The sequence below is a fragment of the Lacerta agilis genome, chromosome 14, assembly GCF_009819535.1.
Source record: "Lacerta agilis isolate rLacAgi1 chromosome 14, rLacAgi1.pri, whole genome shotgun sequence".
Taxonomy (NCBI): Eukaryota; Metazoa; Chordata; class Lepidosauria; order Squamata; family Lacertidae; genus Lacerta; species Lacerta agilis.
The window spans coordinates 3,704,780-3,723,318 of record NC_046325.1 but is presented as its reverse complement, the minus strand read 5'-3'; the positions used below and the strand labels follow the sequence as shown (position 1 = coordinate 3,723,318).

The window sequence follows — 18,539 nt, the reverse complement described above, 5'->3', positions numbered from 1 at the left end:
TTCCCTCTCCAAATGGGGCTTAGCCCAGCATCTCTTTCAATAACACCGCCCAGCACCGATGGGAAAATCCTGAATGGGGAAAAGGCGACGGAGGATGCGCCCCCCCCCGGCGTGCTTGCATATTCATGAGCAGGGGGCGGGACGGGACAGGAGGGGGGCGGGGCGAGGGCAATAAATAGGATCCCTGCCTCTCCGGCAGCCTCTTTCCCTTTGCACCAGAGGAGGAGCCGCTCTGAGCATCCTTGCAAAGAAGGCAGCCTTTTTTTGCGCCTGCCTCTCTTTCTCTCTCTCTCTCTCTCCAGGTAGCTCTCCTACTCCCTGGGCATCGTTGTGGGGAGACCTCCGAGGATCAGCCCCCTATTTCCTCACTCTGCCCCCTTTCTCTGGCTTCTTAGCCAGGATCTGACCCCCCCCCCCCTTTGAAGCCCACCCACCATGGCCGTCGAGAAGGAGAAGAAGACCTGCGGGCAACTCATGACGGAGTGGAAGGAATTTATATGGAACCCGCGCACGCATCAGTTTATGGGGCGCACCGGGAGCAGCTGGGGTGAGCCTGTCTGCCTGGTTTTTTGGGGGGGGCGGCGCACACAGGCAGGGAGTGGGGTGGGGGGGGCTGATACTGCATCTTGAGCCTGCTCGCCTCCTCTTCCTCCCCCATGGCAGGATTTAATGACAAGATAGTTCAAGGACTCCTAGCCAAGGGAGATTATTTAAAGGGGGAGATTAGTGGAGATGGGGGGGGGGAGAGCAGGGCCACGAAAGGGATTATTTTAGGGATCGGGTGGTGGGGGGGACTATGAGAGCCACAGCTGCTGAAAATAGGGGTCCCCTCCTTGGAAAGAGATTCTGAGTATTATTATTTCTGCCCCTTATTTATTTCTTTAAAAGGGGGCATCGCCCTGTAAGATTTTGTTCCTTGGAGAGGGGCGCTTTTGGGTGGGTTATGTAAGTTTTGTGATGGGAATGTGGTGGGGGGGGCGGTCTTTCCGGAGGGGAAAATGAGAAATTTCTCTAACAGATAAGAGTCCTTTTTGGGGGGGAGAGGAATTAGATAAAAAAGGAGGGAGTTGTGATGGGTGATGCGATCCTGGAAGGGGGGGGGCATGCAGTTATGGCGGACTTCTGGAGTGCCACCCCCGCCCCGAAAAGAGAAACTGCAGACCTTGGGTAAAATAGGAAATGCAAGGGGGGGGGGAATTGGGTTTCATGTGGATTTTGTTTGGGGAGTGTGATTAATATGGCAAAGGCCGTTGTGAGAGATTTCAGTAGGGGTTTATCAGGCGTCTACGTTAAAAAAAATTAAAAATAAAAATCTATACCTGTATATGTTATAGATTAGTATTTAGGGTTGAAGGAAAGCAGGGGCACTGGAATTCAAACAGGGCCCCCACTTCTAAAATAATTCTCAATTTTTGAATTTGAAGGGTTTTTTTTTTTGAGATGATCTATGTCCTTTATTAGCAGCCAAGGCTGTTCCCCAAAAAGGAAAGGGGGGGGACACATTGGGTTATTTACACCCTGGGCAAAGCACCCCCAAATAAACAACCCATCGCCACCCAGGCCATGAAGTGAAATTTTAAGATGGATAAAACTGTCTGGTGCTGCTATGGATTTCCCCTGGGATAGAGTGGAAATGGAGAGGATTTCGCCTTTGCCATGTTCTAGAAGGAGGGTTGATAAAACAGGGGGGAAGGGGTGTATCTGGTTCTTTGGTCAAAGATTGACCCCCCCCCCAAAAAAACCACACACAAACATAACGTGAAAAACCGAGAGATCCGAGACTGTTAGACATGCAGTGGTCATGAACGCAGGTGCAGAAGAAGATTAATCCTGGGGATCCAGCTGCAGTTTTTACGAATTGGGAGGGGGGACTGGCACAGCACCCCTTGGAGATGGCAGATTTGGGGGGGGGAATGTGTGTGTGTGTATGTGACAGACATTAAAAGAGCTAAAAGACCCCAGTTTGAAAGAACAGATCAGAGCGTGGAGTCTGCCCAGGAAGCAAAATCATTATCTGCTTTGAAGAAAAAAAATACTGGGGGGGCATTTGCTGTGTTTGGGGTGAGGGGGTGGGGAGGAGAAGTGGGGTGTCTAGGGAGGCAGAGGCACTGCGTCCTTGTAGATTTGAGGGGGCGATCATTTGCTCAGGATGAGAGGCGATATTAAATGTGTGGGGGAAATGTGGCAGTAATGATAGAGTGGAATAGGCCTGAAAATATATATATATGGGGGGGGGGGAGCTTATGGTCCCAGCTATCAGGTCCTTTATAGGTTCTGTGGGCAAAAAAAAAAAGAGGGCAGAGATTGTATGGGGCTTTCTGTTTCCTGATGCTCTTGTTTCTTGGGGGGGGGATGACGGTGGGCTCTCTCCTCCCCCCCCCCAATTTTTGATATTGATTGATGCATGCAAGGAAGAAGGTGGGCGGCAGCCGAGGCCGGAGCAGCAGGAAAAGTAGGTCATTATTTGCCTTCTGTGGAGTTGGCTTGCGAAGCCCCCCCCCCACCGCCTGCCCAGTCTGTCAACAAGCGCCCCCCCCCAGTCTCCTGGCACCAGAGAGAGAGGAGGGGGATTTGCCATGGCTGCAAAACAGCCTCTGTTGCTTTGTCCTGCTTTGAAAAATAACCAGGCTTGCAAAACGTTGATTAAAATGCCCCCCCCCCACCTTCCTTGGCAAAATGTGCTGGTTTCTATCATCTGTATGCCACCCCCCCAAATAAAAATCAGATGCATTTCCAAATATGTTTTGAGCAACGGACCCTCCCTTCCAATTGTGACCCCCTTGATCTGTGAGACAGTTGATTTATAGATCTCTCTCTCTCACTCCTTGCCCCCCCCCCCCGCAAGCTGACATTATGAGATTCCTTCTTCAAACCACCCCTGTAAATGTGGCCTGGCCTTTTTAGATCTCCCACCGCAGATCCTTGAACTCTGGGAATTCTCCCCTTTGCAGACTTCCTAACCCCCCCTCCAAGTCTGTGTACCTCTTGATTTCTCTGTGCCCCCCCCAATTTTACCCACCTTACTGGCACCCCAAGTTGCCCTTTTTGGGGTGGGGGCAATTGCAACAAGGTGTGGATGGCTGGGATGTTAGCTGGTGGTTCCAATTGGGAATGGGGCAGCGGAATAATTTCTGGAGGGTGAGAGGAAAGAATTTGGGGGGGGGCGGAGAAGGACTTGCCCCCCTCCCCGTTCGACAGAAGTCCAACCTTTGGGTCTGTCGCATTGCAACTCCCGAGGAACCTGGCACGCTTTCCTTCTCCCTTGGACGCCTTGTTTGCCTGTGGGAAAAATTCCTTTTCCCAAAGCTTGCAACCTCTCTGTCAGGCTCTGGGGGCCCCCATGCCCTCCCCACAAATCAGCCCCCCCTCTCTCCTTGCTTTTGTCATATCCCACAAGTCTCCTACTCTCTAAACTCCAGCTCGAATCTCTTGCAGTTTTCTGAAAATTGCAGCATCTCTGGTTCAACAGCAGCCTTTTCTGCTCTGGGTTTTTTTTTTTCTGTGGGGGGGTCCCCTTTGATTGTGAAACAAAGCTGCCTTGATAATCTGGTTCCCTTCCCCCCCCCACTGCACCCCCTCCCCCAAATGGTGGTCTTTCCCTTTTATTGCAATTTACGACTCTCTGCTTTTATGCGCTCTTGGGTGGGGGGATGTGTGGGGTGGTTTGGGGGAACCTGCTTGGCACAAGACCCCCCCCCCCTCCTGAGCCTGGCTTGCATTTCACGGATAGAACCTCACCCCGCTGCAGTAGCTGAGGAAAGGAGGCCAAGATCTGACAGCACTTTTTTTGGGGGGGGGGAGTTCCCATCTCAGTTGCCTTTGGCACCGCAGAGCGAAGACATTGGCAAGGGGGGGAGAGAGAGAGAGAGTTGGCGCAGGCTTCGCCCTGTCTAATACCGTTGGCAGAGGAGACATCGCTGGCTCGATTTCTCTCTCGATGGGGCAAAAGGCAGTCTTTGGGGGGGGGGGGACACCATTCCCAAGTGCTTCTTTGCCGATTTGAAAGCATTTTAGCGGCAGGTGAAAAGGATGCAAGCTTTGCTTGCGGGGTTTACTCTAGGGGAGAGAAACAGTTATCTCCGCAATAAGGGATCTGTTGAGGGTTAAGGAACCTCATCACAGTCAGATATGTGCCCCCCCCAGCCCCACCCCATGCCATGTCTGCGGGGGGTGGGGGTGGTGGTACCCACTGGTGCCAGGAAGCGGAGGAAACTGCAGCAGGAGGGTGAGTTTTGGTGCAGAATACGGGCAGTCGATATCGGACACCCCCCCTAATATTGGGGTGCTCCTTAGGCAAAAGATCTGGGGTGGGTGAGCCTGAAAGAGTTATGGGGTCTTCTCTAGGGTGGAAATGAGGCCTGATATTTCAGCATTGGGTGAGGGAGAGAAGACCCACACGGCAAGCAATGGGAGCTCAGGATATTAATCCGAGACAGTCAGTTTGCGATAGTGGAGGTGTCTAGTTGTGAGTGGTTTTTCGGGGTGAAAAGGATCCGGGGGGGTGGAGGTGGACGGTAGGAGGCCTGATCTGAGGGGCTCGACATTTCTGGAAGTAGAAGGAGGGCATTTGGGGGCTCGTGGCAGGATTTGGCCCAGCATGGGGAGGTTGGGGGGCGGGAGAGACAGGGCAAGGCAGGTGCTTAAATGTAGCAAAGAGAGAGAACGTGGAGGAAGGTGGTAAAAGGGGACAGCTTAGGACATGGGGGGGCTGCCTGTGGATAATTTAGAGGGGCTGTTTAGAGGGCGGGGGAAGAGACAGTGGATTCTTCGAGGGAGTAAAAAACCCATCATTTTTTGTAATCTAATTGTAATTTTGTAATCTAGTTTCTGGGAATATACAGGAATTTATTTGGGGTGTGTGGAAGTTTTTTGGGTGTCAGGCAAAGCCAAATGCCGAAAGGAGGGACAGGCACATTTCTCACAAAAATGGTCAGGAGTGGCGGGCTTGCACATTCTGCCTTATATCTTGGGTTCTACAAATGCTATAAATGCATTATAATGAAAAGCTGGGGATCTGGGGGGTTGTGTTTTTGTTTGGGGAGGGGGGGGACAGGCTCCCCCTCTGTGGATGTCCATATTTCTTCTGCTCTCCTTCTGATCTTGCTCAGCTCTGATCTGTGTGTATATATATTTGGAGAGAGAGCAAGAACTCCAGACACAGCAAACAGGATTATCTCGCAACCCTTGTCTGTCAGCTTAGCTTTGGCCTTGCAAGGCCCAGAGGTTCTGGAGTTAATTTCTTGCAAGCTGCAGGCATCACAGCTTCTCTCTCTCTCTCTCTCTCTCTCTCTGTCATTGGAGACGATGCTTCAGAAGTGCACTTTATTTCTTATTTATTGCACTGGCATCCCAACTCTCCTTCCTCCCCCTTCCTCCGGAGAGCTGGTTTTCCCCTATCCCCATTCAATTCCACAACAACCCTGCGAGGTAGGCTGGGCCCAGAATGACAATGACTGGCCCAAGGTGGCTGAGTGTGTTTGTGTGTGGGGGGGGGGATCTGAACCCTGCTCTTGCGTAGTCCGGCTCTCTAACCCAGGGGTCAGCAAACTTTTTCAGCAGGGGGCCGGTCCACTGTCCCTCAGACCTTATCTGGGGCAGGACTATATTTTTTAAAAAAATATGAACGGATTCCCATGCCCCACAAATAACCCAGAGATGCATTTTAAATAAAAGGACACATTCTACTCATGTAAAAACACGCTGATTCCCGGACCGTCCGCGGGCCGGATTGAGAAGGCGATTGGGCCGCATCCGGCCCCTGGGCCTTAGTTTGGGGACCCCTGCCCTAAACTATAGCTTGTTTAGTGTACACGTAAATCCAGCACTGGGCACAGGTGGATTTCTAGCTTTGCCATTGCAATGTCCACAGCATCCAAGGTGTGCAAAATGAGTGAAGCCTTAGTTTGGGGACCCCTGCTCTAACCACTCACCGCACTACTTGATGCCTGTGGAGGTGAAGGGAGGTCCAGTTCCAGGCTTGGTTCTTGAGTAAATTTAAGCGTTTAAAGGGTCTCTGTGTGTTGAAAAAACGCCGCAGGGTTTGTGCGAGGATGACCCCTAGACCCCGCTGCCAGGAGTTGCTTATTTTAACACTCAGCTGAGAGCGCTGGGGAGGGGGGGGGGGTTGCAGGTTGAGCTGTGGGTTCCTGATAAAAATTTGCCCTGAGATTTACTGAGTTTGGGTCTTTGAATTGCCTGGCGAATTTCAAACAAATAGGGATGTATTTGAAACAAAGCATCGGGCATCTCTGATATTATCCTAAGTGTCTCCTTGTTTTCATACACAAGTTTGAAGCTCCTGCACACAAACACAAGGTAGTTTCTGTCCCTCTTTGCCTCTATGTTTACTTTCTGACTGCCGAATTGTGTCTCTTGCCTTTGGCCCATGATGGCTCCTTCTGATAGCCTGCTTATTCCAGCTGTGTGGCCTACATTGAATGAAGGTGTTGCAACTTGGATCTGGGTCGGAGTCTCTCGCCGGGTGGAGTCTGTAGCTAATCACTTCCTCTTGGCCTCAGTTCCCCAGTCTGTGAAATGGCAACAGCGACCCACTTCAGTAAATTACATAGTAAACGGAGAGCTCCGCTGACCTGAGCTCAGAGTCATCTTTGGGATTTATGCAACTGCTTGTTTCCACAAAAGGGCCTGTGCTCTGGAGGAGCTTGCAACGTCTTAGGAGACCTAGGTGTAAACTTTGAGTAAATGCCGTGTGATTCTAGAGAACAGCTTGGATCCCTCCTGGCTTTGTAAGTCAGGCCGAAGGCTTCAGTTTGCAAGACCACAGCCTGGACTCTGGCCTTTTTTCCTTCGCTGACTGTTTTGGGAGACTCTCCTTGTCTTAAATAATGAGATAAGGAATAGTTGGAAGTTAATAAAAAAACAAACAAAACCCCTGATCATTGGCTCCAGGGGGATTTTTTAAAAAAACAGCCTGGTTACTTGAATGTTCAACCATGTTGTCAGCTAAGACTTATGCTACAAATTAGCAGAGTGCCTGTAAAGTTGGCCACCTTTTGCACTTTTCGGGGGCTTCCAACTGATTATGAATATTCCCCCCCCTTCCTCCATGCATTTGCCTAATCCCCTTTCAAAGCCCCCCTCCCAAGTTGTTGGCCATCTTGTGGCAGGGAGTTCCATAGTTCAGCTATGCACCGTGAGATTAAGGGCCCTGCCCATTGCAAACTCCTTGTGCCTCCTCGAATTTGAGTGGTGCCCCCCCCCAAACTCCTGCCACCCCACACTTTCCCCTCCCTATGGTGGAAGAACCCCGAAGATTTGAAAAACCGAATAGCTGGGAATCTGCGGATTTAGGGAGGTGAAAGTGTAGGGAAGCGGGAGGGAGGAGAACGAGGGTGAATTAAAGGAGACACAAATGGGCTCATAATCCACATTAAGCAGAAAGGTACCACTGAGGGAGAGCCCCTGGGCCGTAGTAGGAGGGTTTGCCTAGCAGTGGAGGAGAGAGCCATTTGGAGAGGAGAGGAGGGAGATGATATTAGGGGCAGGTCTGCTTTGGCTGGCGTTGGGACTTTTCAACGAAGAATATACCATATTTACTCGGATCTGGGATTTAGAAACTGAGGTTCGGGGCCTGGGGAGCGTTTGAAACGTGCCCGGCACATTTTGCCATTGGTCACTTGCGACCAAATGAAAATGTTCCTTTTTGGAGTTTCAGGCAGGGAGGGTATCTCCTAGCCGGACCGGGAGATTATTGTGGAATTGGGAACCCCGAGGGTCATCTAGCCCAACCCCCTGCCATGCTGGAGTCTTTCGTCCAACGTGGGGCTCGAACCCATGACCCTGAGATTAAGATTCTCCTGCTCTACCAACCGAGCTGTCAAGAATTGATCCTAGGGCTTTCTGCAGGCGCTCTCTCCTGTGCAACACGCATGCTAAAGGAATATCAAAGATTTTTTGGGGGGGGTTTCAGGGGTTCATTGCAGCCCCCCCCCTTTAAATTCCCTGGCCCTAAAGTCTGCCAGCCATGGATAGCCCAGCTGCCCTCCCACTGAACCTCGTGGGACTGTGCCGAGGGTGGGGGGGGGGGAGAGGAGGGCCATCTCGGGTTTCCTTTGCTTCGTCAATCATCTAATTAAATTGGCACAACGCCCTTGTGGATCTAACGAGGCAGGTGCTGCAAAGGAAAATTTCGGGATGGGCGGAAGATGCTACGATTTCGTAGGCGTTTCAAAGGCAGGGCAGATTTTCAGGCTCTTTCTGGAGCGACCTTTGTCGAACCGGCGCTCCTTTTGGACTGTGAATATTTTTCACCGGAAGTTCTTTTCATCTGGATTGTGTTATTTGACATTTGTGTGTGTGTTGAACCGCTTTGAGATTTGTTCTTTAAAATATGAAGTGGTATAGAAATGAAATATAATAACAATACTACTAACTAACTAACTAATATTCAATGAGATAACTTGCTGTGGCAACCGAAACCTAGCTATAAGGTTTGCGATTAGCTCATATATCTGAGTTTCTAATGCTGGTCGCAGTCCAAAATGGCAGTTCTGGGTGGAGGCTGGTGAGTCCCAATAGCCCTGGAGAGCGCCAGGTTGGCGAAGGCTGTTCTACAATGTTCAGGCCTATCTAAGAACAGCATCCCCTCTGGCAGGGGGGAACATGAGGTGGGGGCTGATAAGAAAACAGAATGGGGCCCAATCCTAATGGCTATAGTTTTTGGACCTCACTGCCTGACTCTCTTTCCTCAATTTAATCTATTTCCCCCCCCCCTTCCTGCCCCACCTGCAGCTCTGATCCTGTTGTTCTACCTGGTCTTCTACGGCTTCCTCACGGCCCTCTTCACCCTCACGATGTGGGTGATGTTGCAGACGGTGGACCAGTTTAACCCCAAATACCAGGACCGCCTCTCCATCCCAGGTGAGGCCTTGGATTCCAAAATTCACCTGCACTGTGCGGCCCAGGAAAGAGGATGCAGATCGCGCACAGAGTCCCCGCAGGCAGAAAGCAGATGCAACAAGGAGAGGGCATTCTCCCTGAGGTGTTAGCTTTCTGCTTGAAGGGTGGTTTTCATATGGGTGGTGCTTTGTGGAGAGGGGCATGGGTTCGCTGCAACCTCCAACGCAGTGGGTGGGTCAGGCAAAAGTCAGGGTTTTTGCATGAGGCACTGGTGTCTAAAGAAGTGCCTGGCCTTTGAAGAATCGTAGAGTTGGAAGGGACCCCGACGGTCATCTAGTCCAACCCCCTGCAATGCAGGAATCTCAGCTAAAGCACCCATGGCAGATGGCCATGCAGCTTGCCTAGGAACTGCACAAATGTGCAGAATCTGGCTAGGGTCATTCATTGAACTCTGTACATGGTCAGAGATGCGGGTGTTCTCAGGTGAAAGGTCCCCTTCTCGCCCCATGGTACCACCAAAATAGAAAAGAAGGCTAACTTCAGACTTAAAAGCTGGTTTTGAAAGTCCTTTTCAAGCCCAGCTGCTTGCTAAACTGGCTTAAATTAGGGGCTCCCCACTGGTCTTAGCTTGTCAGACATGAGGGGTTTACTGGGGCCATCTAGTCTGACCCGAAGATCTTTCCCGCCAGATGGGAGTTGTAGTCCAGAACACCTCCAGGTGGCCTAGTAGACCGCAGCTGGCTTGAAGAGGTGGCCCCCTGGTGTTGGCAACACTTTATCCATCTCTTGCCTCCTTTCCAAATAGCTGGTTTCTCCGAGGAGAGAAACAGGCAAGTTTCTGGTCCTCAGCGAGGAGTGTGGGCAGACGGAGCACCGAAACTCAACCGTTTCTCTCTTTTTCTCCCTCCCTGCCCGCTGGCGGCTTCTTGACCACCTCTCAGGCGTGATGATTCGCCCCAAGACGGACGCGCTGGACATCACTTACAACATGAGCCAGACTGAATCCTGGGAGGAATATGTGAGGATGCTAAATAAGTTTTTGGAGGGTAAGTAAAATGGGGGAAGGAGCAACACCTTTCTGCCTAATGATGCTAATTAACCACTTAATTAGGAACAGGGAAGGAATGGCTGCATGCCCCCCCCTTTTCCACGCTTTTGCAACATTCCCTGTATCCATCCTTTCTCAAACGTGCGTCGCCAGATGTTGTTGGACTACAACTCCCATCATCCCTGGTCCGGGGAGGAATGGATGATGGGAGTTGTAGTCCAACAACACCTGTGGACCCACGTTTGAGAGGGGCTGGGACAAGCGTGCGCAGCTGAAGCCCCCTAGAGGTGGCACGTGTGAAAAACGAGCTGGGCGCATTAACCGGCAGAACTCCTTGCTGGGTGAAACTCCACGATGCCCTTTGGGAAACTGCCCTAGACTCCAAGACGGTGTCCATCTAGGCCAGTGCTGTCTACACTGGCTGGCAGCAGCTTTCCAGGTTTCAGACGAGAAGCGAAACAATCAAATAGGCGCGTAGAACAATGCAGTTGCAAGTAGTTTAAAATAGCAATGTCCAGGTAAAAGGCTATCTTATTATCAAGTCTAGTTCCAGATTTGCCAGGCTTGTCTTGGAAATGACGGTTCCTCCGTATATGTCATAAAGGAATGCCAAATCTTATTAAAAGGTGTCTGGAGGTTGCAGCCCTTGTCGAAATCTCAAATTGTGTGTAATTTTCTCCGTTAGATCTGTATGCCAGAGCAACGCGAGGATAATATTTTTTTAAAGGGTCTCGCTATAAAATGCAAAGTGCTTTTTGGAGCTGGCGGCTGCAAGCATTATTTAGCCTTTTTTGATCTGTGCTTCAGTAGACATCTGGACTGTCGATTCCCATTTGTTAGTGGATGGGGAACGGCTTCAAAGACACGGTTTTTGCACCACAAACAGCCCCCACCAAACCTCATTAAGATTGAACCTGGCCTGTTTGATCTGAAGGATGATGGTTTTTAAAATTTGTTTTAGTCTGCGTTCGGTGGTGCACCTGCAGTCCTTCCAGGTGATGTTTTGTGGCCAGCCTTTATTGATTTGCCTACAAGACATTTTTTACACGGTGAGATGTGGAGGCAATCGGCCCTGTCTTGGATGTGTTTTTAAAAGGGGCTTAGGGTGGGGGAAAATATTAAATGAAGACAGTAACAACAATGGCCTACCTGGCAGGTTTATTGCGCTGATAAAAATGAAAATCCTGGGAACTGTAGTTTACCCCCTCGTAGGACTACATTTCCCAACGCCATCGGCAAACTACAGTTCCCAGGATTGGGGGGCTGTGGGCGTATGAGCTTTAAAGGAAGCTCACTGAGTGACCTTGGGCCTGTCGCTCAACTCTTGGCCTAACCTCACAGGGTTGTTGTGAAGCATAAAACTAGGCTCCTTGGAGGAAAAGTGAGATAAAAATTTTACAAGTACCCTCGCTCGGCTGCTATGCCAGAATTGTCTGCTGTGGAGTCTCAAAACGGTCTTTCCCTACCATGGAGCACCCCCGGGACTGGGTCAAGGAGATGCTCTGTCGCCGAGCTACGTTTTCCTCCTGCTGCATGGCTGGGGGTTGGACTAGATGACCCCTAGGGGTCCCTTTCAAACTCTACGATTCCTCCTTCTCTTGCAGTTTATGACAACGCCAAGCAAGTGGCCAGCAACCGGGACTGTATCCCGGGGCAGTACAACGAGCAGGTGGACAACGGGGTGCTGAACTACCCAAAGACGGCGTGCCAGTTCAACCGCACCATGCTGGGCGAATGCTCAGGCCTCAACGACACCACTTACGGGTACCGGGACGGGCGCCCCTGCATCCTCGTCAAGATGAACCGGGTAGGTGGACCCTGCGGATAAGCCCTGACTCCTCTGTCGGTTGAGGGTCTGTCAGTCTGCAGAAGGGAATAATAATGGGACGCGGGTGGCGCTGTGGTCTAAACCACAGAGCCTAGGGCTTGCCGATCAGAAGGTCGGCAGTTTGAATCCCCGCAACTGGCTGAGCTCCCGTTGCTCGGTCCCTGCTCCTGCCTACCTAGCAGCACGAAGTGCGAGTAGATAAATAGGTACCGCTCCGGCGGGAAGGTAAATGGTGTTTCCATGCGCTTCTCTGGTTCGCCAGAAGCGGCTTAGTCCTGCTGGCCACATGACCCAGAAGCTGTACGCAGACAAACGCCGGCTCCCTCGGCCTATAGAGCGAGATGAGCGCCGCAACCCCAGAGTCGTCCACGACTGGACCTAATGGTCAGGGGTACCTTTACCATTAATCATTTATTTCTTATACCCCGCCCATCTGGCCGGGCCTCCCCAGCCACTCTGGGCAGCTCCCAACAGAATATTAAAAACACGATAAAAGACTCGAGTTTTTCATTATTTCCTCCTGCTCCCCGCGGGCAGGCCTGAACCGACGGAGCCAAACGGCAAGAAAGGAGAACTAAACATTTGCAAGAGCTTTCTAAGACAGTGGAACAGACTCCCTCAAAAGGGGGCAGCCCAGGCAAGAGCTGAGAATTGCGGGCCCTCTAATGATATTTTTAAAAATTATTATTATTATTATCATCATCATCATCATCCCCACATCTGAGGATTAGAAGGATAGGTCCCAGGAGCACATAAAAAAACCTTTTCCTCTGCGGAGATGGGAGGAATTTTCTTGCCGGTTCTGTTGAATAGCAGCCTTCGCCGACCCGGTGGTTTTGAACTATAACTCCCTTGGGAGTTGTAGCGTGAAACTACCGGACGGCACTAAGTCGGTGAAGGCTGGTGTTTTCAAAGCAGAAGTGTCAGTCTTTCCCAGAGTGTGGCAAATGCTTCCCCGTCTTTTTGCAGACGGTGGTGTCCTTTCCACCAACATCCCCCACCTCAGCTCAGTTCATTTTTTGTGGGGTGGGGAGGACAGAGCGAGAGCCACTTGAAGGTCCTGAACCCTTTTCTCCCCCCCCCAATCTTGTCTCTTGGCAGGTCATCAAGTTCTACGCGGGAGACGGCAAGCCCATCAATGTCTCTTGCACGGCAAAGGTAAAAGCCACTGCTCTGCGGGTTTTCGTCTCTCCTCCTTCTCTTCTTCCTTGTTTTTTTCTTTCTTGTTCTTTTTCATTCCGTTTCATTAACGCTCCACTTTCCCCTCTCTTCCTCCTCCTTGTCTCTTTCAAAAAAAATAAAAAAATTATTCTGTGCATTCAGAAACCCCGGTCTAAGCATGAGGTAAGGTCTTAGCTCGCCAAAGCATTAGAGGATAAATCTAGAACCGTTTAGGGAGATGTTCTTTGGTGTATCCTAGAACCCCGACAGCTTTTGCTTCCTGCTCTTCCTGCAACGCTTCGGTAATATAGGGGTAGAGAACCCATATAGGGGGCCCATCACCTCTGACCCGCAAAAGTAGCCTAGCCCTTTGGAAGAACCCAGAAGTCCACATTCCTGGCTAGATTCCTAGTCTCCTCCTCTTGCGCAAAACACTTTTGTGCTTGGAGGAAGTAGCTCCAAACCTTCAATACCTTGCTGGAAGTTTCAGGCTGGGTAAAAGGAAGAACTTCTTTATGCAGAGCAGAGTTATCCTATGGAACTCCTTTCCACTGGAGGCAGGGATGGCCGCCAACTTGATTGGCTTTCAAAGAAGATCAGGCAGATTCTTGGAGGAGGAGAGGGCTATGGGTGGCTCCCAGCCAAGGTGGTGATGCTCTCCCATCACAATCGGAGGCAGGATTGCTTCTGGATACCAGTTGCTGGAAAATGCGGAGGGGAAGGGGTGATCTTGCGTTCGAATCCTGCTTCCAGGCATCCCATAATATGGGCATCTAGCTGGCCACTGTGAGAACAGGATAATGGACTAGATGGGCCAGCAAGTTTGTCTTATATCCCCCCAACTCAAACCTTTTGCGAGAATATCCCGCAAAAGTATTAACTTCTAAAGGGGAGACATTCTCCCTTGCCACTAGCTATGAATATTGTAGAATTCTGTTGAGGGTGCCTCTTTTTTCATGTTTAGCAGGGGTAAATCCATATCGGTTGGGGTTTTTTGAAAATTTATCCAAGGACACTTCACAGCCTCCTGTGAAAGAATAATCCTAAAAAATAATTGTAATCATAACGGCTTCTGGCAAAATGTAAGGAACACAACGAAACCTTCTGTTGTCATCCTGACCCCAGTAAATTCAGTGGACTTACATCTGAGCAGACGTGGCTTAGGACTGCAGCCTTAGTTTGTTAGGGCTGGGGGGTTATTTAAAAATGTTCATTTGTCAGCCTCTAAATTCATTTAACATTGCTATATAGGGGTCACAAAATCACGTATAAAACATTTATCCAGGTCAGTTCCATCATTTGGTATCCCGATAGACATCGGGATAGCTAGCCTACCAAGGGATGGCTAAAAAAAAAACCCAAAAAATCCTAAGCGATATTTAACAGCTTGGACGGTGCATTTAAATACTGCTTGTCATGAAGTTAGGAACGTGGGGAACTGCCTTGTACTGAATCAGAGCATGAATCCACCTGGTTCAGCGCTGGCAGTGGCCCCCTGGGGTTTCAGAAAAGGGCCTTTCCCCCAGCTCTACCTGCGGATCCTGTCGGAAATTGAATTCAGGACCTTTGGCATGCAAAGCAGATGTTCTCCCACTCAGCAACTTCCCTCTTGCTTCCTGCAGTAGTTTTTCCCTTTGTGAGTAATCAAGGCAAAACTAGTTAAAACTCTTGCACCAAGGGATGTTGAAATTTGCCGCGCCTTTATGTCAAGCAATGTCGAATGACTTCCTTGTTTTTGCAATATGAGGAAGAGGCGGAGAGGTAGTCCGGACTCCGAGTTTCTTTTCCTTTTCGCTATCAAATCATGGATCAGCCCCCAGCGCCCAGCTTCTGAGATTTGTCACCAGACTTGCATTCAGCTTCATCTCCAGAGCCTTTTGTTGAATTTATGAAAGCTGGAGCTTCCATATATCTTTTGTTTGAGTGTACAATTCAGATTTCCGGATGGTGCAGAATACAGTCTTTTTTCTTTTTTTAAAAAATGATGTTTTACTGATTTTTCAAAAAGAGAAGACATTTACATAAACAGTATCATTTGATTTCCCCCTCCCACCTTCCCTATCAAAACTTGAAGTTGTCCCGTCATCGTAAGGCAATAGAGATAGTGCAAGAAAAGGATCACGGTCGTGTAAAATACAGTCTTAATGGTCCTTGGTTTTGTTCGTTCCTCTTACGTTTTTTGTAAAAAATGGCTGCCTCCCTCCTCGCACGCCGTCTGTTCATTTAGCCCTTCCTTCGTTCACTTTTTTTCTTCTTTGTCTCTTCACGCGTTCACTCTGTCTTCTTCTTCTACGTTTCTGTCTTCAGAAGAAAAAAAACCCTAAGGAAGATCTCATAGTAAGGACAACGTTGGATGCGGTTTGGGAAAAGCAGGGGCAGGGGGTGGCGGCTTTGGAGGTTTTGGAGGATATATCTTAGTGGGAGGGGAGATTTTTGATAATTGAATGCACACAGCGGATGGCAGAAGAGTTGAATGGGGCAGCGAGTGAGCACCGGGAGTGGGGGGCAGAATGATCATTGGTGTAGCCAGCCAATAGGAAAGGGAGATATCATAGTTAGTGAAAGTGAGTTTGGAATAGTGAGCGTAAGGTGAATGGGGGTGGCATGTTGCTAGCCGCATGTCAGGGAGGGGGGGAGGGATAAAATATGTATTGACCCCCCCCTCTTTTCTTCTCCCACAGAAAGAGGAGGATGCCCAGAAACTGGGGGAGATAACAATGTTCCCTCCCAATGGAAACATTGACCTAATGTACTTTCCTTACTACGGCAAAAAAATTCATGTAAGTATTGCCTTGGCTCAGCACAGTCCCCAAACCCTGCGACGCTTTTTTTCCCTTCCTCTTCAACCCTAAGGTGTATTTCTTGGGGCCATCTTTTGCTATAGGGATGTACAAAGATTGGGTGGGAGGAGAAAGGCATGTCGCAGGCTTGGACTGAACATTTATTGTTCCAAAGTTGAAAGCGGAAAAGCATGAAACCCCAAAATAGGAGGAAGCGCTCCAAGTATTCAGCCATCGTATTCAACGATCCGTTTGCAATATTGTATTTCAGATGGGCTGTCGCATATCGCGTTGTTTATTTCTATAGCCCTACATACCATTTTGACTCGATTGCTCCGGCTCGCGTTGTTGCGGGATGTGTGATTTCCGTTGTGTATTTTGCCATCCCAGTGGCTCGTAAACTGCTTCGTAGATAGCAGTACAGAAAGGCTGTGTACAAATTAAAAATGAAATGGGAGCAAAGTAAAGTGATAAAGCATGGGTTGGCAAACTGAGGCCCGGGGGCCGGATCCGGCCCAATCGCCTTCTCAATCCGGCCTGCAGACGGTCCAGGAATCAGCGTGTTTTTACATGAGTAGAATGTGTCCTTTTATTTAAAATGCATCTCTGGGTTATTTGTGGGGCATAGGAATTCGTTTATTTTCATTTTCATTTTCAAAATATAGCCCGGCCCCCACAAGGTCTGAGGGACCGTGGACCGGCCCTCTGCTGAAAAAGTTTGCCGACCCCTGTGCTACAGTCTCTCAAGTATTTAGCAGCTAGGCAAGAAATATAAATCGACATGAATTCAGTTTTTCCCCCAAAAACCGGTTTGTGGTTTAGCAAGCTGGGGGTTTTTTGGTGCTGAAATTTTCCGGTAGATTTGGAAGCCCCTCGCGAGTCGGACCTCTTAACTTTTGCCAACCCGGTGCCGTCCAAATGTTTCGGGCTGCCACTTTAATCCGAGCGCAAAAGCTGCCGTGGTGTTTTTGGAGGAAGAGCGAGAGATTTGGGGGGTGCGAGAAGAGATCCGCGGGTTGGTTTAACGGCGCCTTCCCCCCCGACTGATTTTGCCCCTCGGTCTCCCCCCTTCCGCAGGTAAACTACACGCAGCCCGTCGTGGCCGTCAAATTCCTCAACCTCACGTTCAACTTCGACCACCACATCGAGTGCAAGGTCAACGCCGCCAACGTCAACACGAACGACGAGCGGGACAAGTTTGCCGGCCGAGTGGCTTTCAAGATCCGGGTCAACAAAGAATGAGGTCCCCCGCCCTCCGCAGTCCGTCCTCCCCTCCGCCCATCCCCTTGCACCCCAGCACCCTAAAAAAAAAAAGGAAAAGAAAGCTAACTTTTTTCTTCCATGCTCAGATGATTAGGGTGGTGCATTGATGTTGAAGGAAGAGCAAGGCGGTTGTGGGGTGCAGGGGGGGACACCCCACTGCTGCTCATCCTTTAGGGTTGCTAACCGTTGCTGTTAGACAATCCCCGAACCCCGAAATCGAAGGCTTTGCTTCTTCCACCTGCACCCCTTCATCTGGCCCGCATTTGTCCCCTTTACCTCTCTCGAAATATTTGGGAATGCTGCTCTGGCTTGTTCTAACAACATTTCCCGCTTTCTCCCCCTTCCTGCCCCACATATGTGGGGAGCTCAGAGGCTGTGATACCCCCAAGTCCCACGAAACTCCCCCCACCCACCCTTTCCCTTCCCGGAGATATTTCCTAATATAATAATAAATGTATATAGATATTTTTTATATATATTAAAAATTAAGGTACTGCTGAGTCCTCTGTATTTTCATCCTTTTCCAGAGCTTTTCCCCTTCCCCCTCCTCTTCACCCTCGCCTTCTTTTCTACCAGTTTCGCCCCTGCCGCGAAACCCTTGTTATGAAAATGGCTTCGGCTATGGGGAGGAGCGCAGGGCCATCTTGGTCCCTTGGGGGTCCCAATTGGGGGGAAATTGCTGTGGTTTGGGGCCTACGACTGTTGACCGCTGGGAAGCCATTTTGTCTCGGCCGCTCCGAAAGCTTCTGGCTGCCGTAACTGCGCGAAAGAACGTCAAAATATGCGTTAAACATGGGGTTTTGGGGTTGTTGTTTTTTTGCTGCGCTCTCTAAATACACTTAATGAAGGATTAAACCCAACTATTCCCTCAGAATGTTGGCCACCGAGCAAAATGGCTGCACTCTCTCTTAGTTATGCATGATGGACAAAATGGCCGCCGCTCTCTGTTTTTGGATGGCAGCCATTTTCCTGCTGGCCGGTCCTCTCAGTAAATCAGTAAACCCTTATTCCTGGTTTTAGAAAGCGCAGAATCTGGGGCAACCATCCAAAATGGCTGCAGGGGTTGAAGCATCCCTACTACTACTTTTGACTTCTGTGTGGAAATCGCTTGCCATCTCTCTCTTGACTCGCAAGCAGCTTTTTTTTTTTTAAATGGCAGACAAAAGGCTTATTTTGGGCATGGCGGCTGTTCTGATTCCCTTGCAGAGGAAACAGTCGCGGCGGCTGTGAAAAAATGCAGCTTGTCAGTCCTAATTGTCTCACCCCGCCATTCCCCTCTCTCTTTTCTCCTAAATAGGATCTACTCTGACCCTGTTCGTCCTTTAGTGTACAGTTGTTTTAATCTGTTATAATAGTGGCACACATTGCACTAAGATGATGGTAGAGAAGAAATTAAAAAAACAAAACAAAACCACTGGTTCTGCCATAGTTGAGGGGGAAATATTGACTGAACCCAATAATGCCTCTTTAGTCACTTTAATTAACCGATGGAGTTTTTTTTTAATTCTATTTTGTTTTCTCTAGAAGATTCTTGCTTGCCTCATCCTCTCACTTCCCGTTAATATTTGTTGGAAGGACAGAAGCATTGTTTTAAAACGAA

General features: G+C 49.6%; 1 protein-coding gene across 1 annotated transcript; it reads left to right on the top strand.

Moving 5' to 3' along the window:
• The first annotated feature begins 400 nt into the window (after nt 1-400).
• ATP1B2 (ATPase Na+/K+ transporting subunit beta 2) lies at nt 401-18,084 on the top strand. The gene is made up of 7 exons (XM_033170177.1): nt 401-547; nt 8,752-8,880; nt 9,801-9,905; nt 11,512-11,714; nt 12,837-12,893; nt 15,578-15,676; nt 16,754-18,084. Exons 1-7 carry the CDS (start codon nt 436-438, stop codon nt 16,916-16,918), a joined length of 870 nt encoding a protein of 289 aa, XP_033026068.1. The 5' UTR covers nt 401-435; the 3' UTR covers nt 16,919-18,084.
• Nucleotides 18,085-18,539: the final 455 nt, after the last annotated feature.